The sequence below is a fragment of the Taudactylus pleione genome, unplaced genomic scaffold (assembly GCF_031769625.1).
Source record: "Taudactylus pleione unplaced genomic scaffold, aTauple2 ptg000479l, whole genome shotgun sequence".
In the NCBI taxonomy this organism is placed as follows: Eukaryota; Metazoa; Chordata; class Amphibia; order Anura; family Myobatrachidae; genus Taudactylus; species Taudactylus pleione.
The window spans coordinates 1,765,167-1,790,246 of NW_028284881.1; the positions used below are offsets into that span (position 1 = coordinate 1,765,167).

Sequence of the window (25,080 nt, forward strand, 5' to 3'; positions counted from 1 at the left end):
TATTGTTAACATTTAGGGCCTGATGCTGAGTCACATGTGAGTCTCAATGCACCTATGCGGCCGCATCTAGCGATTTATTTATTTGTTAGCAACTTGTACATACTTTGCGGGATACATGCACATATTTAAGCACTTACAAGCGAGTCAAACTTGTACGCATCCCAGTCTTTTCTCTGCAAGGACAGACTGGGCGTACTGGTTGGTAAATGGGTGGTAACTGGGTATTCATAAGAAAAAGGTCTCGTCGGCGTGTGTCCAGGTTTGCAACATGTTGTTAGTTGTACGTATACACAGTACACGCCATTATCGTCTGCACCTAGCATGAGGAATGTGTAAGCGCACGTTGATGGTGATGACTGCTGCTCTCGTGGCGGGGGGACTGGGGCAGTGCGATCTCATAGAGGCATACGACTCGCACAACGGGTGTATAGTTGCGTAGGACTTACAATCACTGTAGGCGCCCGGAATTGCGACTGCATTATGTGCGATTTAGGATCAAGCACTTACTCTTTACATTTATTCAATCTAATTTAGGTTTGGTGGAGAGGGGATAATTATAAGGTAGTGGGCACTTTCTTTAAAATACAATACACTTAAAAGTCCAGCTGCAGCCATTTTCATATTTGATTACCTTGTATTATTATATTTGGTGGCCATTTTAAATTATTTTCTTTATTTTAGGTACTGTTACTCTCAGAAAACACAGGCAAAATATTACCATGGACATTGCCCCTACAGGTTTGCAATTATTTTATTTCTTTATTTTAGACCATCTTTTTTGATGAATTACTAAATAAAAAGAAATGATTATTTTTGGCTGTTATTTGAACCACTTTTTCCTTGCAGGGGCCGCCCTGCCTCATAGCGTACAGTGTGATGATGTGATTGTGTCAGCTGACTACGTAATCCTATGGGAAGCCACTGGGATAAAAGAAATACAGGTCACCATTGTAACTGCAAACATCAGTCTTACTCATCAAGGTAACATTATTTGTATTAGTCTCTGCTTGGTGCTGGGTTATTTTCTCACCTAATTATCATTGTAGTGCTTAGTTGTTTGGCCACTTAGATAAGGGGCAAAGAATTTCCTAACAGTTAGATTCCCAAAATTCTGGCTGACTAAAGATTTTGGCCAGGGGACATGAGCTGTAGGGAACATGCATTTGTGCAGAGTGGGACATCTAGGTTTGGGTTCTTGTGAATTACTGGGAATCTTATGCTTTATCATTTTTTAATCTTAACTTAATTTCAGTCATAGAATAGAAGTTGGCTAACATACCATATAGAATAGAAGTTGCATACCATACTGAATTTACAACAAAATATTTTTCTTTATAGTGGTAATCTAAAATGTACAAAACAAATATATAGTATAAAGAAAGACCTTTGTAAACAGAAGGCAAGAAGAGTGACCAAGGGGCTTCTAGTGTCTATGTTGCCTAAAAGTCAATAATATTTATACTACTGACCCAAAATAATTTTTACCATGGTGAGAAAAGTGGGTTCCATGTTATATAACTGTATAACACTGTATTAATTGCATAAAAGTCAGTGATCATTGACACCTACTTCTTAAAAGCTAATAAAATCTAAGGTATAAATATAAAGGAAAGAACGATCAAAGGCGATGTATCAACATTTGGTCAGACAATGAGACTAAAATAATGAATATATATATAAATTCCAATCTTATCAAGCAAAATAATACTTATACCGTGTTTCCCCGATAATAAGACACTGTCTTATTTATTTTTTTGCTCAAAAAAACTCCATAGGGCTTCTTTTCAGGGTAGGGCTTATTTTAATTAACATTGACGTTGTTGAATGCAGTCTGTGCCTCTCCCTCCCCCCCCTCTGTTGTTGAATGCAGCCTGTGCCCCTTAATCTCCCCCTCCCTGTTGAATGCAGTCTGAATGCGCTCCATTTCCCGACTTACCTTTACCTTCCTCCACGGTCCACAGCTCTTGATCCACGGCTCCTCCGACGTCGACCTCACCCTTCATAGTCACGCCGTGACATCATGACGTCACACGCGCTGACTCCAAAACAACTTTATTGAAAGCTTGTTTTGGAGTCTGACTACCGTATCTCACTGTAAACTGGTGGAGGAGTGGCCCGAGCGGGCCGGGCAGCCTCCTCCAGCTCTATCATTTAGTAAGGGACCGGGTCGGTGGGCGGTAGCAGCGGCGGCCAGGCCTCCTTTCCCCTCTGGCGGCATCCATTTCATGCGGGGGGCGGAGCTGGGGGCATTTTAGTGTAGGACCGGACAAAATGGGGATTTAGGTAGGGCTTATTTTCGGGGTAGGGCTTATTTTGGACCGGGTTACAAAAGTAGGGGTAGGGCTTATTTTCGGGGTAGGTCTTATTATCGGGGAAACAGGGTACCACAGCCACAGATCATCACTTATAATGGTTCTGTTTGCTTGGTCGAAAGTTCCAATGTTGCATGTAAGAAAAATAAAAAAATAAAAAGACCAATGTGTAGTATCGTAATAAATTCAAATAACCAATGTCCCCTAATGAGTGGATGAAAGTGGAACAGTGATGTAGATTTTTCCAGAAGTATAGACAGATCCTGGCTACCACTAGTCGATGTACTGAGCATACCTAGAAACTCAGGGCCTGATTCAGAGCCGGACGCTATTTGCGCTCGCTCGTTCAGAAAAAGGGGCCGTCTATTTAAATAGAGCGCTCGCTCTTTGCGGTCTGTTGACGCCTCTATGTCTGAACGAGCGAACGAAACATGCGCTCGCTATTTTTTAAAAAACGCCCCCTGGCCGCTCGCATCCTACGTCATCTCCGCTATTTATTAGATTAATCGAGTACATCGAAAGGCGTCTGAACTGCTCGCAGTGCTTGTGGTAGCATTTTCAGTTCAGGCTAAAAGACAACCAAGTGACGTGGTCGATGACGCTGCTTTGTTAATTATGCACACCCTTAAAACGCCCGTTTTGACCATTTGGCACGCCTGCGTTCGGATCTCCACTCCCCGTTTTCAAGCACCTTCCCCTGTTACCACCCACAAACGCCTCATTCTGTCATTCAAATTAGCAGGCATTCGCTATTTTGCGAGTACACAATTTCCGACCGCAATGACTGGTTCGCGCATGCGTATTACAACCCATACGCATGCGCAGTTGTGCGAACATCGCTCGGAGCGAACGAGCGGCCGCTTACGAACGGCTCTGAATCAGGCCCTCACTTCAACGGTGTGTGGGAAATACTTATAAAGGTATCTTTACTTCACCGCGTGTTGTTTGAAGTAGTGTTAAAATGTACCCTAACTCACGTAAATAATGATGGGGATCCGCATATAAAGGTTTCTTTTGATATCCAGATACATAGTCCGTAACTGATCTCACAACAATATTGTGAAAATGGTATTTATTCCAAAATATAATTTTAAAACAAGGCTTAGATAGAACAATATTCAAACCAGGAACTTTTATATAGAGTTCATAGACAAAGTCCAGATCACAATGGGATGGAGTGGAGTGGTGAAAAAACAAATATGCAAAACAGAATTCCAAAAAACAGGTGAAAAAGGTCCAGACTTTTAAACTTGCATCTAGAATTCAGGCATACCTCCAACATGTACCAGTGATGAAATCTCTATAATAGTCCTGATTGGGTCCTCAACTCTCAGCACCAACGCCGTTTCGATCCTTCCATCCATCCTGGATCTTGAGGAGTATGAGTATTTAAGCCACATGACCGGATATGATGTAATCAATCTTACTTGGGAAATTACTTTTAACAATACATACATGGATGAAATCACAATTATATAGCCAGAAAAAAAGCATGTTATGAGAATAAAATAGAATTATTTATATTTATATCCGGTCATATGGCATTCCGGCGCCGGTATTCTAAGCACCAGCATCCCACTTGCAGGGATTATGATCCCCCATAGAGGTGCGCTGAGGAGGGTAGCGATATTGAGCCTACCATAATAGGTGTAAATCTGCACAGCCGAACATTGCAGGATGCTCAGCCGGCACATGGCCGCTAATTGAATCATTAGGTTAAAGAGCCAACATTCTCATGTAAATGGGAAAAACCCATACTTTGTACTTAGCACAAGAATAACAAATACAGACTAATGTGATTTTATGGCATGAAATCTGTTGCCACACATGAAACAACATGGCTTCGGGGTGTAGTTAATTTGCCAGCTGTTGGAATCCTGATGTCAGAATTCCGACCCGGGACTAAAGATAGACGTCGAAATCCGACGCCTATCTTTAGCCCGACGCAGAAATCCCGACAGCTGGCACCCCGAACGAAGGTAAGCAGGGCCCTGTATGGTGTTAGCCGGGGAGGGGGGAGTTAGTTTTAGTGACACCAGGAGGAGATTAGGGATAGGCTCCCACTGAGGATGGTTAGGGTGCAGGAAGGGGGGTTAGGCACCCTCCGGAGAGGATTAGGGTTCAGGAAGGGGGGGGGGGTTAGGCCCTCCGGGGGAGAAGTTGGGGTTAGGCACCACTAAGGGAGGATTAGGGGGGGGGAGAGGGGTAGGGATAGGCTACTTACTGTCCCCGTCGGCATCTTCATGCTTCGGGCTTCCGGCACCGGGTTTTTTATACCGATTCCCATGGCTTCTACTGGAGATCACAAGAATCTTAACCTGAGTATATACTCCTTTTCTACATCAGGGTCCATAGGGTTCCACAGGATACCTTGGGGTATAGGTGATGACGTCAGGCATCGGGCACCATAGAGTTAAGTTTTCAGCCTCCCAGGATGCACCAGGGTCCCTCTCCTATACCCCGCCCCCGAGCCAAGGCATCCCAGTTTCGATGGTGCCCATCTTGGAGTCGGAGCACATGTTTAGAGGGGGGCTAAGATTAGCCCCTGAAGTTTTCTACAATCGGCAGCTGTGGCTGCACATCTGGGAGTACAGCATGGACAGTCAGTACTGACGTCCATGCGGTCTCCCCTTCACCCCGCCGGTAACAGAACGCAGGTACTGATCCGGGGATGCTGGTAAGTATCTGGGGTCACGGCTAGCGGTGACCCCAGATGCTTCGGACCGTGGCCGGATCCAAGGGGGACAGGTAAGCGGCGGGGTCCCGCGGTGGGTCCCCGCTGAACACACGGTCCAGAGTTCCCAGGCAGGGGGCTCCCTGGGGACTGGCTGCAGCGTGGAGCCAGGTAAATAACCTACTATACCACAGGGACAGCGGGCTGCGGCTGAGCGGCAAGCGCTACCGCATCCCGGGGGTTAATTGCATGCCAGGGGAGCACGCCTTCACTGTTTACAGCCGGCGCCTCCCCTGCTGCACACAGTCCTCTCTGCACCTGCCGATTGGTCCTGTGGCAGCGCTCCTCCCCCAGGCCGGCCTCCTCTCTGCTCCTCGGTGGCCATCTTCTTGGAAGTGTGGTGAACACTGCTGGAAGCTGAATGTCTGCGGCATCGTGGTCTGGGTCCCCCTGCATACCTCTCCTCCGATAAGGTCAATGTATGCAGCGCTGTGTCCTACCAGACTCTGTGTCTGTGTAGTTGAAATCAGCGCTGATAGTGCAGGGAATTGATTCTTCTGCATTGTATATGACTTACTGCTAGCGCTGCTGCCTGTACTTTCACTTTCTACTGTCAGCCTTTTACTGTCCCTGCTCTTACTCTGCTAAAGCCCTTGCGGTGCGGTATTGCAGGTTGTTCTCCCACTCTACTAATAAGTATCAGTGAGAGGGTCACATACTTTACCATCATGTCTGAGAGTGACTTTCCTCTCCAGCTTCTGTGTGCTACATGTAGTGTACCAAAAGCGGAGGGAGATGGTAACGCGGAGGGGTTATGTCGGCAGTGTTACTTATTGGCGCGCAATTACTGTCACTGCTCTGGTGCAGGAACCTCCCTGGGTTTGTTTCGCTAAGGCGTTTACAACCCTGGTGGGCCAGCTAGCTCCGCCTCCTGTGTTCACTCAAATGGGATTATCCCAGCAGTCAGTGGTGTCGTCACCCATGCAAGGGTTCCCGAGACAGCTGATGGTACCCCACAGTCTCCCTATTTCCCCTCCCCAGGTTACAGAGCCTGCATGAGTTAATTAATTAACAAATACGGTACAGCATTTGTCAGATGTTTTACAGGGAGAGTCTGTGTTGCGGCCTTTGGCATCTCAGTCTGCTCATTATGATGATGATGACGTGACGACCGATGATGGGGAGATTCTTGACCTATCTGATCAAGAGCCTCTCCGTACTAAAGAGTCGGACGCTAAGTCTAAGGTATATATTCCTGGCCTTATTCGGGCAGTCCGTACGGCTTTAGTCATTGAGGATGACGATCCTCCGGTGGTCAAATCCAAATATGCCTTCTTCAAGGATATTAAGGGTGATGCCACAGTGTTTCCTCTTTCTGGTCAACTGGTGGATCATTTAGAGGAGGCATGGAAAAATCCTGGTAAACGGTATCAGCCTCAGAGGCGATTGGTGGTGGCTTATCCTTTTGCAGATAATTATTTTTCTAAGTGGGAATCCCCTCCGCAGGTGGGTTCTCATGTGACACGTCTTTTCAGAAGTGCTACTTTGCCCATGCCCTCCATGTCCTCCCTGAAGGATGCTACGGACCGCAAGGTTGAGATATGCCTAAAGTCCATTTATTCCCTTGCTAGAGGGGTGTCCAGACCGGCTATGGCTGTGTGTTGGGTAGCCAGAGCAATGGAGCGCTGGGCTGATAGCCTGGAGGCGTCCTTAGACTCGGACTGTTCGGCGGAACAGGCTGAGTTAGTGGGCAATCTCAGGGACTCAGCCACTTATATTAATGAGGTGGCCCTAGATATCAGTCTCCTCACCTCCAGGATTTCCTCTGCAGCTGTTGCCGCTCGTCGCACCTTATGGTTGCGTTCCTGGAAAGCGGACACAGATTCCAAAAAGGGCTTAGAATGTTTGCCTTTTAATGGGGAAGTCCTCTTTGGTCCTGATCTGGACAAGATAGTAGCTACGCTGGCAGCAGCCAAGTCTGCATGTCTCCCGTCTGCAATGGTCCCTTCAGGTTCTGGTACGTCGTCCTTTCGGCCTTACAGGGCCCACGGTAGGCCCAAAGCACAGTCTTTTCCACGACAGGCTGGCCCCAAGAAATTTGCCAAGCCCAGGAAACAGGCCTGGAGTACCAGACGTCCGGCTCCCAAGTCGGATGACAAGCCTGCGGCCTGACGGTCTGGGCCTCCCTTTGGTTATCCCAGTGTGGGAAGCCGCCTGCTTCAGTTCGCCCAGTGTTGGTTGACAACAACGCGGGACACTTGGGTTCACGAGGTGGTTTCTCAGGGGTATGCCCTCTCCTTCCGGCTCAGGCCTCCCTCCCGGTTTTTCACCACCGGCCTTCCATTAGACCAGCACAAGGCGTTGGCGCTGCGGAAGGTATTGCACACTATGCTCAATGCTGGAGTTATAGTACCTGTTCCGTTATCCCAGAGGGGCCAGGGTTTCTATTCCAATCTCTTTTTGGTGCAGAAACCCAATGGGTCTTATCGTCCAATTCTCAACCTTAAGGCCCTCAACAAGTCTTTGAGGGTGCCTCAGTTTCGTCTGGGGACGCTGCGGTCCATTATTCTGGCACTGGAACCTGGGGATTACATGGTGTCGTTGGACATCCAGGACGCTTATCTGCATGTCCCTATTCTTTTGCGTCATCAGCAATTCCTCAGGTTTGCAATCCGCAACGACCATTTTCATTTCCGGGCGCTGCCTTTTGGCCTGGTGACAGCACCACGTGTTTTCACCAGGGTCATGGCGGCTCACCTGCGAACGCAGGGAGTCCGATTGTTGCTGTATCTGGACGACCTACTGTTGTTGGCCGAGTCCCCAGAGATCCTCCTACGCCATCTGGAACTGACAATTTTGGTCCTGCAGAATCACGGCTGGTTGATAAACTGGACAAAGTCCACTCAGATCACAACTCGGGGCCTTGTTGGACTCTCAGCAGCAGCGGATCTTTGTGATGGAGGAAAAGATCTTGGCCTTACAGTTGAGGGTGCGCAGTTGTCTGCAGGGTCGCCGAGTGTCTGTGCACTCGGCATTGAGGCTGCTGGGCTCCATGGTGTCAGTATTCGATATGGTGGAATATGCCAAGTTTCACTCCAGACCTCTGCAACAATTGATCCTGTCCAAATGGAATTGGTTGCCTCAGAGCATAAGGTCTCAGATAATGGTACTCACCCTGAAGGTTCGCCTGTCTCTCTAACCTGGTGGCTGCAGACGACCCATCTCAACAAGGGTCGCCCATTTTGGGTGGCGAACTGGGGTGCTGTCACGGGTCCACACTTGTTTCAGGTCAGGTGGACTCAGCAGGAAGCAGGGCTTCCAATAAATATCTTGGAACTCCATTGCTCTCCAGCAGGTACATTGTTCATTCCTCTCCTGCAGGCACATCAAGTTCTCCAAGGACACCCGGTGCAGGTCTAGTCAGACAAAGCCACCGCCGTGGCCTACATAAACCGCCAAGGAGGAACCAGAAGTCGGGCAGCACTAGCAGAAGTGTCCCGCATCCTGGTTTGGGCGGAGCGCAATCTCCCGGCCATATCAGCGGTATTCATCCCGGGAGTCCTCAACTGGGAGGCGGATTTTCTCAGCCTGCAGGACGTGCATCCGGGAGAACGGTCTCTGCACCAGGAAGTCTTTCAACTTCTGGTGGACAGGTGGGGTCTTCCGGAGATAGACCTCATGGCTTCCCGTCGGGAACAAGTTGCCGGTGTATGGGTCTCGAACAAGAGACAAAGAGGCGTCTCTGGTAGATGCACTGTGTGTCCAGTGGATGTTCCAGTTTGCCTACCACTTCCCTCCGTTTTCCTTTCTTCCGAGGGTAATCCGCAAGTTCAAGCAGGAAGGAGGCACGCTCCTGTTGATAGCTCCCGAGTAGCCCAGACGGCACTGGTTCTCGGACCTAAAAAGTCTATCAGTAGACGTTCCTCTGTGGTTACCGCTACGTCCGGACCTGCTGTCACAGGGTCCTTGTCTTCACCCTGACCTGACTCGGCTGTCTTTGACGGCGTGGCTGTTGAGACGGCCCTGTTAAGGTCCAGAAGGTTTTCCAGCTCTGTGGTGCAAACCATGTTAAGAGCTCGGAAGCCTTCCTCTGCAAGAATTTACCATCGTGTGTGGCATACTTTCTTTCAGTGTTGTCGCCCTAGAGGTTATGCTCCTCGGGTGTTTTGCCTATCTAGGGTGTGGCTTTCCTACAGGCTGGCTTAGATCACGGTGTTCGCCTTGCTTCACTGAAGGTGCAGGTGTCTGCCCTGTCAGTCTGGTTTTATCGTAGGATTGCTGCGCTCCCTGATGTCCGCACCTTTATGCAGGGCGTTCTTCGCATTCAGTCACCTTTTATTCCACCGGTGGCTCCTTGGGATTTGGCTGTGGTCCTGAGAGCTCTTCAGGGACCGCCGTTTGAACCACTGGGCTCAGTGGACCTCAAATGGCTTACAGCTAAAACTATTTTCCTTCTGGCCATTGCCTTGGCCAGACGTGTCTCTGATTTAGGGGCTCTCTCATGTCGACCCCCTTTTCTAATTTTTCATAGGAACAGGGCGGTGCTTCGCACTCGTCCTACATTCCTTCCTAAAGTTGTATTAAGTTTCCACATCAACTAAGAAATCGTTGTTCCGGCCTTTAATTCCCCTGATCTTTCAGCGGGTGAGGCCACCCTGGATGTTGTGTGGGCTTTAAGGATATATGTTGACCGCACCTCTTCATTTCGGAAATCGGACGCCTTGTTTGTCCTCTATGGCTTCCGTAAAAAGGGTTGGCCTGCTTCAAAGCAAACTTTCGCAGGATGGATTTGTATGGCAATTTCGGAAGCTTATCTTCATGAAGGCCTTCTGGTTCCATCCTCTGCGAGGGCTCATTCCACTAGGTCTGTAGGTCCTTCGTGGGCAGCTCGACGTGGTGCCTCTGCTGTCCAAATTTGCAAAGCTGCCATGTGGTCGTCTGTCCATACCTTTGTGAGGTATTACGCTTTTGACACCTTTGCCTCTCAGGATGCTTCCTTTGGGCGGCGGATTCTCCTTTCAGCACAGGAGCGTCCCCACCCTTAAAGGATACTGCTTTGGGACATCCCCAAGGTATCCTGTGGATACCCTATGGACCCTGATGTAGAAAATATGAGATATGGTAAGAACTTACCTTTGTTATCTCTATTTCTACGAAGTCCATAGGGTTCCACAGGACTCCCACCCTGTCGCACCTGTACTGCAGATGGGCTTTCTTCTGGTCACCGGTTTTTCCATCTCTATCTGGTGAGAATGTGATTCTTGTGTGTTTCCAGATCTTTCTTCTCTCTCTTTCTTCTCCTACCCCGGCCTATGGCTTGTTACGTAACTGAGATGCCTTGGCTCGGGGGCGGGGTATAGGAGAGGGACCCTGGTGCATCCTGGGAGGCTGAAAACTTAACTCTATGGTGGCCGATGCCTGACGTTATCACCTATACTCCAAGGTATCCTGTGGAACCCTATGGACTTCGTAGAAATAGAGATAACAAAGGTAAGTTCTTACCATATCTCATATTATCCACAAGGAACAGATTGGGAATTTAGGGTAGCCCTGGAAAATATTGTGCATTGCTGTACAATTCTTTAGTGGGTGGGGACATCCAAGTGATAATTAGACACATAAGGAAAGCAGTGTCATATGGATGTCTGTCTCCATACATCACAGAAGGACCCTGATGAAATGAAAAAGTATATCCCTGTGTCCCTTTAAAAGAAAGTCATATGTGGACTATTGTTTTATTTTCAATTTTTATTTGTAATCTCTCTATTTATAATATTGATAGTGAATGCATCACAAATATTAACACACACAAAAATGATTTGAATAATCTACAGCTCAGATATATCAAATATTATATCCAAAAAAATAAAAACTTACACAAAAAATACACATCAATTGCATTTTGATTTGTAACAAAATATGTCAAACAATAAGAAAAAATATATACAGCAAAAGATTAAGAAAAAGAAGAGAAGAGAAAAGAGGGGGAGGAGGGCATTAAAGAAAAACAAACTACGGTACAGTATATCACTCATGAAAAGCCAAATTCACTCCATTCCGGGCAACTGTCTGTGAAAGGCAGAGCACCAAGGGCCCAAGGTAGCATGAAACTTATTCACTGAATCGTGAAGGAGTGCAGTGATGTATTCCATAGAAGCCAGGTACCATATTTTAATCATCAGTGAGGCTATTGCCGGGGCATCAATTTGCTTCCAGTTTGTGGTGATCAACAGTTTAGCAGCATTATAGATATGGCCGCAAAGTTTGTTCTGGGGTTTAGAGAGGGAGCCAGTGGGTTTGCATAAAAGCATGTGTAGAGGGTCTCTAGAGGGAGAAACACAGAGCACCTTGGACACCAAAGATGTGACTTCATCCCAATATTTGGGTATCGTAGGGCAGTCCCACCATACATGTAATAGGAACCTATTTGGCCACATTGTCTCCAACATAGGTTCGAAGACCCTGGGAAAATCTGATGTAGTTTTGCAGGAACCATGTACCAGCGAGAATAAACTTTGAAGGAATTTTCCTTAATATTAGTGTTAGAAGTGGACTTAGCCACCCATTGCCTGGTATCTGCCCAATCGTCGTCCTCCAAACTAATTCCTAGGCCTTGTTCCCAGGTCTGTTCAGATGGTTCCCTAAATTCAAGGGATGAGGGGGCTAACATCGAGTACAACGTAGATATCGATCCCTTGCAGCCAGGGTTGTAAATGCATTTGCGCTCGAATGTGGTAGGTTGTTGTAATTTGTGAGGTTTGCTGAGTGAGCGAATGAAACTACAAATTTGTAAGTATTCAAATTGAAAATTAGGAGGTAAACCATGTTTTTCGCTAAGATCTGCAAATTTTAGGGGGCAGAATCACCTAGAATGTGCATAGGTCTAGTTATCCAAGGGTGCATATATGAGTACACGCATCCCAATGAAAAGTGAGGATGATACCATAGTGGAGTTGGGGGATGGATATGGTGCCAGTTGTAGGCGTTTATTTAGTTTATCCCAAACTTGTAGGACAGCTCTTACACAAGGAACTTCTCGAACCGAGGCTGGTCTCAAATTAGGGGGTAGCCAAGGAAGGTAACTAGCCGGATGGGTGCCCACCAGTTCATTTTCAAGTAGTACCCATTTCCTACTCCCCTCTTCCGAATGCCATGATGTAATATGGCTCAGTTGTGCTGCGGAAAAGTGTTTTATTTAACGATACTGGATCAGAACCTCTATACACACCTTCCTATACCTTCTAATGTCCTGCCTATACCTTCTAATATCCTGCCTTTACCTTCTAAGGATGACGCTAATTTGCGTACGCAGTCATACCATAAATAAAGACTTAGACGTGGAATCTGTGGTTCCAAAGCACAAGTGTTATTCAGGTAACAGTTCAGACAGTTACACGCAATTGATCTAGACACAATTTAGGCGCAAAAGGAAAATTATACAGACCCAAGTACAGTATACATACGCAGGCGCTTCCGGACCCGGAGATAGGCATCAGCAAGAGACCCCTAGTCATACAGCATTCAGCACGAAGACTGAGAACCAGCATTCGTGCACACATATTTATACCCCCCCAGAATAAACAGGACAATAGGGAAGTTTGTTGCTGATGTCATTGGTTCCCAGGGGAGAAGCATCTGTTACAGCACGTTTAACAGGCTGGTTCAAATAGACTCTCCCTGCCTCTAACAGCTGGGGATCTTCCTCTTCACGCCCCCTGCAACATTCTAACAGTTCTTCATGAAATATACATTTTGTTGCTTGTAGGCTCTGCGATCCATAACTTGAGTTTGCATGATGTGACCTCCCCACCGATAACACCGGAATACTGTAAATAGAGTACGCATCAGTACAAGACCAAACACGACTTGTTTAGCATGTATAATACCTTAGTTATCAAATACCTTTATTTCTCAACATTTAAACTAACTGAACCAACTTAAATCATACACTTTAAAGCTTATTGAACCTTATGTGTGAATATGTAATGTGTGGGTATTGAGGGTTTGATATAAGGACGCTAGTTAACTTGGGGCAGATGCGTGCGCATAAAGCTAATAAAATAGCGGTTTCATACAAAGTCCTATGCATTCGCTAATATGCGACTAGTTGACAGCGCAATTATGCGTATTAATGTGTGTATGAGAAATGGTGAAAAATGCAATTGCATGGTGCTAATAGTATCATCGCCACATGTACTAAAATGTGAGTTTATCTAAAATGGCGCTTAGGCGGCCATTCGCAAAATGGCGTCTTGCGATCTCATTTTCAAGATGGCGTCTTGCGGCCAGTCGCAAGATGGCATCGCCGCGATTAAATTTTAAACTGAACTTGTCTCAGCCAATTATTCAGCTTCGACATATTTTAAATGTTTTTTGTTTTTATAAAAATTGTATTATGCTAGAAATTTCTATGTACAATTCATTCTATTTGTGTCATTTTTTGAAATCATGTTTATAGCACATTTATTGCTTTTATGTATAACGGTGCCTAAACATTTTACCTAATAGCAATTCTATTCATTACAAATGTATTGCTTTGCAAGTATTGGGGGTACAAATAAAGCAAATGGGCTGCCAGGGAATACCCAGGTGGAAATAGATCGAGAACCATTGTTTTAGACCAAATCTTGTTTAAATGTTGATCATGATTTACCGGTAGTTCACAGGGCATCCGGCGATAGATTGCAACCAACCAAGAGTAAATGGCATCTGGGGCCTAAGTAGGCCATGTCACAGTAAAGCAACGCGCGGTTGACGTCATGACCGCACCCACGTGCTGTGAGTAACTTATACACAGCACAGCAGATCCAGACTGAATCAGTCTAATCCAGTCAGAGACAGCAGTTAGCTCAAGCGGCCACAGATTGGGATTGAAGACATATCAGGTTAATGAAGTGTAATGTGGGCATAACTACTGGGGTATTATTTGAGGTGGAAATTATTATTAGTGCTCTTATTAAATGATAGCACCAACCTTTACAACGGGAGATGCTGGAAGATAATATTACTGAAGAAGAAATCACCAGAGTTATATCTTCTATGCACCTTAATAAATCCCCAGGCCCTGATGGATACTCAATTGAATACTATAAAATTCTACAACATGACATGATACCGACACTACGTGCTCTATACGACAAAATACAAACGGACACCCCCCACTACCCCAGTTTCAATCAAGCACTCACTTCCCTAATCCCGAAACCAAATAAGGATTTATCTCTACCTTCATCATATCGTCCTATTACACTACTTAATATTGACTTTAAAATACTGGCCAAAATATTAGCAGATCGTTTACAGACATTCTCCAACTCTTTGTTTACAACTCACCAATTAGGTTTCACTAAAGGCAGACACTCAGTAAGGGGTATTCGCTCAGCTATTGCAGCTGTAATGGCGGCTATTCTTCATCCTGACTCCTCAACCATGCTTTTAAGCCTAGACGCCACTAAAGTGTTTGACATGGTCTCATGGCCCTATCTTTATGAGATACTGGACAGGCGAGGATTTGGATTGACTTTTCAATCCCTAATAAAATACTTTTACACCCTCCCGACTACCTCATTATTGGTAAATGGATCTGTGGGAGAGGACCTTACAATAACCAGAGGAACAAGACAGAGTTGCCCGCTTTCCCCTCTGCTTTTTAATTTAACATTAGATCCTATGCTTAGGATCTTACAAAATTGGTCACAGTTTGAGGGAATAGGGATTGGCGCAGAAACCGTAAAAATATCTGCTTTTGCAGACGATGTTCTTTTGTTTATATCAAATCCGAGGAGGACTCTTGGACCGTTGATGACACGTATAAAAGAAATAGGATCAGTTTCAGGGTTTGAAGTTAACTTTGAGAAATCCACAGCACTATATTTAAAAAAAGGATTTGCACGCCCAGCCTGGTTTAGGGAGATCCCCATTGAGTGGACGACTAAATCAATCTCATATCTAGGAATACAATTGCCCAAATACCTTGATAATTTATATAAGATTAACATTAGGAACATCTTACGCAGTATTAGGGAGGACACTGAGAAATGGCGACACCTCAAAATTTCATACTTAGGCCGAGCAAACTTGGTCAAAATAATTCTGTTCCCTAGAATTTTATACCCTCTTCAGTCACTCCCTATTTTATTGCAATATATAATATAATAAAAAAAGTTTCTACCCAGTCTGCGCACAGTCGCCAATAATGGGAGTTCTCAATGATAGTGAGTGTCACCACACTCACACATAGACAATCTTATACACAAAAATCAAAAAAGAACTACACCTGGGCGCTATATAAATATATTTAGAGGTGGATACATCCCTTTCTCAAAGTTGGATCCTTTACACCTTCTCCTCTTCCTCCAGAAAACGGATTGATGTTACAGGGTTTTTTTCTCACGACCAGTTGACATGTGGAAAAATATATCCATATATCAGTATTTCAGGAGGTCAATTCCAATCTTAGTTCATAGACAAGGAGATCAAAATCCCCAAATACCCTGTGACACGCCAGCGTACCCCACTCACAGCAGAAATATAATGTGTGTTCCTCAAAAGGTTTCTTTTAAAGATCCCATCACCCGGAAATTACAAAGAGATAGAACAGCAGTATCCTGCGTACCGTAACTCACATCAACACATGCAGAAACACCATATAAAGGTTTCTTTGGTGGGAAAACATAGCAAGCGTACCGAAACTCACAGTAAGAATAGTGATTAACCACTCATAATGGTTTCTTTTCTCTGTATCCGTCAATGTAGAATAGACTCCCAAAAATTGCAATCAGGGGATACCAGATTAAAAAATTTATTACCAACAAACTTAGTTCCACAGCACCAAAAGGTTAATCCATAAATAGTACAATAAATCACATGCGAAAAAATAGCAACAAATAGAAAAATAAAAATAAATAGATAAAAATGACAAATGATCTCCCTTGTGGATAACGTGGGTAATGTCATAAACAAAGATTTGGGCGATAGTCCTAAGGAGTGTTTTCTTCAGATCCCCTGTGGTGAGGTATGTCTCTATAAGCTTTGGGTTTTTTTTGGACTATCGCCCAAATCTTTGTTTATGACATTACCCACGTTATCCACAAGGGAGATCATTTGTCATTTTTATCTATTTATTTTTATTTTTCTATTTGTTGCTATTTTTTCGCATGTGATTTATTGTACTATTTATGGATTAGATGCTCCTAACATTAGATGCTCCTAATGTTAATCTTATATAAATTATCAAGGTATTTGGGCAATTGTATTCCTAGATATGAGATTGATTTAGTCGTCCACTCAATGGGGATCTCCCTAAACCAGGCTGGGCGTGCAAATCCTTTTTTTAAATATAGTGCTGTGGATTTCTCAAAGTTAACTTCAAACCCTGAAACTGATCCTATTTCTTTTATACGTGTCATCAACACTCCTAAGGAGTGTTTTCTTCAGATCCCCTGTGGTGAGGTATGTCTCTATAAGCTTTGGGTTTTTTTTGGACTATCGCCCAAATCTTTGTTTATGACATTACCCACGTTATCCACAAGGGAGATCATTTGTCATTTTTATCTATTTATTTTTATTTTTCTATTTGTTGCTATTTTTTCGCATGTGATTTATTGTACTATTTATGGATTAACCTTTTGGTGCTGTGGAACGAAGTTTGTTGGTAATAAATTTTTTAATCTGGTATCCCCTGATTGCAATTTTTGGGAGTCTATTCTACATTGACGGATACAGAGAAAAGAAACCATTATGAGTGGTTAATCACTATTCTTACTGTGAGTTTCGGTACGCTTGCTATGTTTTCCCACCAAAGAAACCTTTATATGGTGTTTCTGCATGTGTTGATGTGAGTTACGGTACGCAGGATACTGCTGTTCTATCTCTTTGTAATTTCCGGGTGATGGGATCTTTAAAAGAAACCTTTTGAGGAACACACATTATATTTCTGCTGTGAGTGGGGTACGCTGGCGTGTCACAGGGTATTTGGGGATTTTGATCTCCTTGTCTATGAACTAAGATTGGAATTGACCTCCTGAAATACTGATATATGGATATATTTTTCCACATGTCAACTGGTCGTGAGAAAAAAACCCTGTAACATCAATCCGTTTTCTGGAGGAAGAGGAGAAGGTGTAAAGGATCCAACTTTGAGAAAGGGATGTATCCACTTCTAAATATATTTATATAGCGCCCAGGTGTAGTTCTTTTTTGATTTTTGTGTATAAGACTCCCTATTTTATTAACTATAAAAGACACAATAGAGGTTGAGAAGATAATGCTCACATTTATTTGGAATGGTAGGAGAGCAAGAATTAGACTGATAAAACTTCAACAACTCAGGTCTAATGGTGGCATTAATCTACCCAATATTAGTGCATATAGTCATGCCGCTCATCTACATTACTTGAGAGACTGGATACACACTAAAGATCAATATGCAAATACCAGGTTGGAAGGGGCCTTCCTAGAGAATATTGGCATCATCCCCTTTTTACATCTACACGACGATGAAATACCTGCGACAATAAAAGCTAATCCCTTATTGATGTCCACTAGAAGAACGTGGCATATATTACGCCACAAATACTCACTAAATCCATATTTATCACTACATCTCCCGCTCACACGCAATCCGAATTTTCAAAATGGGGTAGCGGGACAACCTTTCACTATGTGGCACAGACAGGGACTCACTTCAGTTCGGCAATTCATAGATTGTAATTTAAGAAAGCCGCTGACATTTGCACAAGTGATAGAAAAATACCCAATACTTGTACCTTCACCCCTGGCATACCTACAAGCGCAGCACTATGTGGCCAATCTTTCTAGGAAACTCTCTCCAGATGATCATAGTAATCGACTAGATGATCTGTTAATGGGAGAAAACCCCCAGTATAAGGCCATCTCAGTGCATTATTCATTCTTACACACCCCCATACAATACGATACCCAGAAAACTGGTCTGGCGCAATGGAGGGAGTACTTCCCTTCTCTAACTACAGAAACAATAATACGATCCTTTGAATTATCCATCAAATTGGTGCCAGCAACATCATACACAGAACCTTTCATGAACATACTACATAGAACATACTTATCTCCCCATCGCAGACATGCCATGGGACTGTTGGAAAATTCTGCATGTCTTCGCTGTGGAGCGCAGAGGGCTGAGTTGATGCATTGTCTATGGGAATGCCCAATAATACGGAGATTTTGGACCCTGACAGGGAATTATAGTACCAGACACTTAGTGAGTTATTTACCCCTAACACCTGAATGGGCAATATTCGGTATTCTGCCTATGGGCACTAGAATGGCACAAGGGGTTAGAAAACTACTAATTATTCTATCGGCAGTAGCAAAAAAATGTATTTTACAAATATGGCTGCAACCCAATGCTCCTACATTAGCCTTATTCTTGGGAAAACTTTTTAACATTTTCCGAATGGAATGGTTGGGAGCCTCGCTACAAAAAGAAAAATTCACAGCGAAGTTTTTTGAAACCTGGGAAAGTTACATAGACACATTGCCTCAGTCAATTAAAGACCAGGTATGGAAATGTTTCAGACATACACTTTGGTATGAGACACGTGTTAGTGAACAAGACCCCCCGATTTCCCTTAATGCTACATAATTTGGATATGGGAGTTGGTGTTAAAGACTCGGACTCACACTATTTTGTTTTATCTCATTTTATTATATTTTATTTTATTTGTTTACCATTGTAAAAAGGAAAGAAAAAAAACCGTTGGTAACTAACTGAGTCTACATAATGGACAATGGTTATTCCTCTGTAAAACATTTTATCTACAAATGTATGTGCTTATGCTTGACTTCCTGTCATATGTTTATTATACTTCAATAAAAAATTTTGTTGGAAAAAAAAAAAATAATAGCACCAATAATAAAGCACCAATTGTAATGCCCATATCAAATAATAACCCCAATAATATCCACATCGTATAATTATTTGATGTGGGCGCTATTTTTGGGCCTATTATTTGATGTAAGCACTATTATTGGGCCTATTATTTTATGTGGGCACTATTATTGGGCCTCCTATTTGATGTGGGTACTCGTATTGGGCCTATTATTTGATGTGGGTACTAGTATTGGGCCTATTTGCTGTAAGCACTATTATTGGGCCTATTATTTGATGTGAGCACTATTGGGCCTATTATTTGATGTGGGCATTATTATTGGGCCTATTATTTGATGCGGGCACTATTATTGGGCTTATTATTTTGTCTGAGGTCACACTGTAGGGGACTTATGAAGCTCCAGTGCTTCTAACAGTGTGCTGCTCTTGCTGCTAAGGAAGGAATGTACCGTAAGGGGTATATTTACTAAAGTGAGAGTTTTTAGAAATGGAGATGTTTCCCATAGCAACCAATCAGATTCTACTTAACATTTAACTAGCTCCTTCTAGAAGATAATAGCTAGAATCTGATTGGTTGCTATGGGCAACATCTCCACTTCTAAAAACTCTCACTTTAGTAAATTTACCCCCAAGTCTGGTTTCACAGAGGGAAGAAAAGGAATTGAGGGAGGAGAAGAAGAACGGGAAGGGAAGGAATGGCTCAGGCTAGGGCTGATCTGCACTGCACATACAATGAGATGACTTGTCCCAGGGATGAAGAACGCCAATTCTAAGGTCACTCAAATAAGCCCAGGCTGCCAAGACCAAGGCTTATGGTTTCCCCCAAATTAAAAAAAAAAAAAAATGCATAAGGTGGCCCTAAGGTATTCTGTTGAGGCATAGAGCCAAATCCGTGTCTCTATTGCAAATGCAAACACATTTATCCCGACAGTCAGGTTGCCGAAGGTCACTATATCGACAGCGGCATCCCTACTGTCAGAAAACCAACAAATTGTGGAGGTAAGTGTTAGGGGCAGGGTTAGAGTTAAGGCCCCTACACACTAGACGATATTTTGAATGATTTGGCTGATTCCGATGCATTGGGACGACAGTTCGTTCAAATCATGTGTACACACTATGCGTGCCCCCGTGACGTCATTCGTTGCATCTTCAGATCTTTTGTACATGAGTAAGATCTATCAATCTCGTTAACGATTCCCCTCAGATCATACAGTGTGTACACACAACCAGATGACCAGGCGATATGGTTATATTATATAGTTAACGATCTAACCACCAAACGATGCAAGATATATTGTTTGGTCGTTTGTTAGATTGCACAGTGTGTATACACTAGATCGTTTGTCTGGGACTTCAAGGGAAATCGTTGACGACATCGCATCATTTGCAAGTTGTCTAGTGTGTACCTAGCTTTAGGCACTAGGGGGAGGGTTAGGGTCAGGCTGCGGAACGAGAGGATTAGGTTTAGGCTGCCAGGTGAGGTGGGTTAGGGTTATGGGGAGGGTTAGGGTTATAATACTTACAAAAATCTGTTGGGATTCTGACTGTCTGGATGTCGCTGTGGGTGTTGTGACCATCGGGATCCTGTACCTATTGATTCCTACCTATCTATACACTCTAAATGTCGCTATTTAGCATAAGAAATAATTACTCTTCAGACTTTGATTGTGTTTCCAAAGCGCAAAAAGATATTACTCACCAAAAAGCATATAGTTACACGCTGTGATCTAAATACAAGTAGCGCAAACAAATTATATAATCACAAGGTACAGTCGATACATACGAAGGCGTTCTGGATCCAGATTTCCAGCATCAAAGGTGAAGCCTCCGTCAGAAGAAAGAACAAGCAGACTAACTACTGTAAATAGAGCGTCCGTATATATACCCTTACAGAGATAGGCAATACAATAGAACAGGTTGGTATAATCCCATTGGTTCTTCTTCCTGGTTCTTCTGTTACAATACAGTTCATAGGTCAGTTTGTATGGTCACAGTCCAGCCTCCAACAGCTCTTTGTGTCCATTTTCTCGCTGAAGAACAAGTCTAAACTGGCTGCATTACAGAGTTCATTTTAATGCCTATCTCTCTATGATCCATAATTTGCAGACGCATGTTGCGATTTCCCCACCAATGGAACCGGAAGTCTGCAAATAAATAGTAGTTTAGAATAGCACCAAACACGGTCTGCTTATCATGTATTAAAGCTGAGATCTCAAATACAGTCGCTTTATTACTTACTTAATAATGAATAAAACCTTGAATATAAACCTTAATGCTTAGGGAACCTTCCTATGTAAGTGTGCAAAGTGTAAGTGTAAGGATTTTAAGAAAAGACGCTAGTTAGCGTTGTGCGATTACGTGTTTGTGAAGTACACCGTGGTACGTGTTTTGCAGGATTAGTCATATTATATGTTTTAGTAAATGTCTGTATTTATATAATGAGGACTTTTAACATTGTTCTATTGTGTGGGAATCGCACAACGCTAAATAATAGCATCGCCGTATGTACTTATAATGTGTGAGATTCGCTAAAATGGTGCTGAGCGGCCATTCGCAAAATGGCGTCGTGCAGATTTTAATTTTAACAGATTCAGTCACAGCCAATTATCCGGCTTCCTCCATTTTCTATAAAAAAAATATGTGATTTTTATTTTCTCTGTTCCCACAGCAAAACTATTACAAAGATTTGCAGCTACATTTCTCAGCAACAACAATACATCAGATGTGCTCTCTGGAAATCCAGGTAGGAAATATAGTTAGTCATAAATCCTGTTATTGATTGCAGTTCCTATGTATTTTTATTGTACCCTTGTCACTATTCATCTTCTGATCCTGTAGTAAATAAAAATGACTTCTGTTTATACTGTCCCTACCCCTCCATTGTTACCCCTCTGTCTGCACCAATGGCATTCCATCTGCTGGGAAGTGAGCAGATATAACCAGTAGTGTCTAAGGGGCATATTTACTAAAGTGCAGAAGTGGAGATGTTGCCAATAGCAACCAATCAGATTCTAGCTATTATCTTCTAGAAGGTGCTAGATTCCACTTAACATTTAACTGATTGGTTGCTATTGGCAACATCTCCAATTCTAAAAACTCGCATTTTAGTAAATACACCCCTAGCTGACAGAAATGGTATTTCAAATGCAGTTCAAAGGAAAGAATAAAAAAAGGAAACGTGTTACTGGACCTAATTTCCTGGCCAAATGAAGCCACATCCATTTCAAATTGGTAATTATCCTACTCACCAATACAACAGAAGCCCATTCTTCTTTATAAGTCCACAGCTTAGCAAACATAATATGTTAGTGACGACATATTTGGAGAGAGCCAGTCACCAACTAGTCTGCCCCCTTTATGGCAATTGCCTTAGCTGATAATCAAAGCAATGCAAATTACCCTAATGGTGAACTAGGTTATAATCCCTGTTATCGGATGGACCCCCTAGGATCCATCAGGCCCTATAAAGAGACTTTGGCTGTCTAGGTGCTGTAGCCTGGGAATCTGTATATCAAAAAAATTAAGCAGTTTGGCAAGTGTTATTTTTTCCCCCTTAATATGGCAAAAAGGTTTTAACTGTATTATTTGAATGTTTATAGACTACTGGTCAGACAATTTAGAACCCATAGATTTCTCCCTGTCTTACATTCTGTCCCCACCATCTCCCTGTATCTCATCTCTGTCCCCCCTTCCTATCCTTCCCTTCTCCCTGTATCTCATCTCTGTCCCCCCTTCCTATCCTTCCCTTCTCCCTGTTTCTCATCTCTGTCCCTGTTTGATTTCCATTATACACAAGTGTGTTCAGCAGTTATATCTGCAAAAGGTACCTAGTTTGCATCAGAAATCAGATTACATTTTGTTAAACAAAATTATTATTATGTTTTTTATCTGCAATGATTTATTCTAAGCTATAAATTTGAGAGTACATTGAGAAAACTGTAAATTAATAAGAACTGGAAAAATAGGGGTGTTCTAAAACTTTGACTGATAATGTACATTAAGATGATGTCTTTACGGGGGGGTGGCCTGGCAGCCATCGAGACTAGAAGTGTCTCCCTGTAGCTCCAGACTGGCATAAAAAAAAAGGCTACTTCAAGCCACTGTGGATGATAATTTAAGCACGAAAGTGCTCACAACAGTCCCTGTCACCCTTCCTGCATGCCTGGTCACCAAAATTACGGGTAGGAAAGCGGGGTTTACCCTCCCGCGAGTTGAGTTGTATTCAGGCCCCCGGGGGAGCTACCTTCCGGGACCGGCGTTCACCCACCTGCTGTGACGCTGTTCCCTCCTCAATCCACCCCTTGCCATACACGCGATCTCTGCTGAGCTGTCGCCGGAGAGGGTGAGGGACACAGACTGCGCTGACTGACGGCGCCGCAGAGATCAGCCGCCCGGGTACACGGACGCTGGGAGTAAAAGAAGCCCGCTCCCCCTGAGGTACCTGCTGGGACTTCCCCTTTGTACACCATCATCCAGTCACACAGTTTCCCTCCATCTGCCGCAGGGTGATATGCGGCTGTCGGAGCTCAGTGTACCCTCCGCTTGAGGACTTCCTCACTGCAGCCTGCTGCTTCTGACTCCATCCAGCGGCTGTCCTCCAGGTAACATCCGCCATCTTGGATCCGCTCCTTCCCTCAAAGAACGTACAAGAGAGTGTGAGCTGTCTCTGGGAGTGTTCCTGGAGATGAAGTGGGGTCCTTGCAGCTAAACCCTTTTTTGCCCTATGGGATAAAGCTATATTTTTTGAGACCTCTCCATTTTGTACCCATACATTTATACCTAATGCAGTAAATATATCTACTGCTTGCACTTTTTATTTCAGCTGGAGAGCTGAGTCAATATTAACCTTGTTACTGCATTGGAAACCACAAACAGAGAATATTCTGACATCACTATTTCAATTCAAAACTACATCGCTGCAGAAAATCTGTTTTGAACTCTATGTGAATTCATAAATGAGTGAACATCTCCATCTTGTGGTCTGATGCTGCCAACGCAAGTATTCAGATTTAACTGTGCTCCATAGTTTCTTGCCAAGAATGTAGGTCTTTCAGATGGCTGCCTGATTCCTCTATGGGGTCTGATGGGTGGGGATAACCGCCGCTCCTGCTCACTGTTGTTACTGCAATTTACTTGATGAATCAAATTATACATATTGCTGGTCGTGGAGGGCGAGGATAACGCATATTCTCTACACACTCCCGTCTCTCTGGAAACTGATGATTCTCTACCCAGAGACAATTAACATGCTACACTGATTGTCTTGCCTTCTATACCTCTTCTGCTTGAGATCAAGCAGCTGTTATTACTTTACACATCCATTTTATGACACTTGAGCAGTGTTTTCATGAGTTGACAAAAAGATCGGGGGTCGAAAAGTACCTTCAAAGGATTTTTCTAGAACTGATCTTCGTTGCTTTCTCGACTCTAAAAAAGACTCCTCAATGTGCGCCTCCCTGTGCCCCTTATCACCAGCCAACTCTGCGGCTTCAGATACCCCGTCCAGGGCTGAGGATTTCTTCAGCATGTCTGGCCAAGGTGAGCGCCAGGATTTCCAGAAGGTCCTGCAGCTCCTTAAAACCCTGCCCACCAAAACAGATATTCCTTCTAAAGCTGACTTTGCCTCTTTGGAAAATAAATTGCGGGAAGTGGTGCACTCTGAAGTTGCCTCGCTTAAGTCGGAGTTATCACAACTGGGATCACGAATTGTGACGCTGGAAGAACGTGGAGAGACTATGGATGAGTTCCAACATGCTCTTGTTGATACTGTTAAATCGCAAGCGGTGGAAATACAAAACTTGAAAGCCCATCTAGATGACCTTGACAACAGAGGTCGCCATAATAACCTGAGGGTCCGAGGTATTCCGGAGGACATTCCCCACCAAGGACTGCAGGATGTATTAACAAAATTCTTCAATAAAATCATAGGACGTGACCCTAATAATTCCATTGTTTTTGATAGGGTGCATTGAGCCTTACGTCCTAGAGGCTTGTAGTCTGAGCGGCCGAGGGATGTGATATGCCGATTACACTATTTCACGCAGAAAGACGACATCTTGCGGAAAATACGGGACTTAGACAACTTACAGTTCGACAACCATCCAATACAGGTGTTCCAGGACCTTTCTTGGCAAACCCTACAGCTGAGACGTCATCTCAAACCCTTAACAGATGTTCTACGTTCCCGCAATATTAGATACAGATGGGGCTTCTCTTTTAGTCTC

The 25,080-nt window shown here is 43.8% G+C and overlaps 1 protein-coding gene across 1 annotated transcript in view; it reads left to right on the forward strand.

Moving 5' to 3' along the window:
- TCTN2 (tectonic family member 2) overlaps window positions 1–25,080 on the forward strand; it is a 71,522-nt gene that overhangs the window by 30,996 nt on the left and 15,446 nt on the right. Inside the window, exons 9-11 of the mRNA XM_088449065.1 lie at window positions 682–738; window positions 847–981; window positions 21,525–21,599. Of these exons, the coding sequence (XP_088305191.1) occupies window positions 682–738; window positions 847–981; window positions 21,525–21,599 (267 nt within the window). The remainder of the gene's footprint in view (window positions 1–681; window positions 739–846; window positions 982–21,524; window positions 21,600–25,080) is intronic.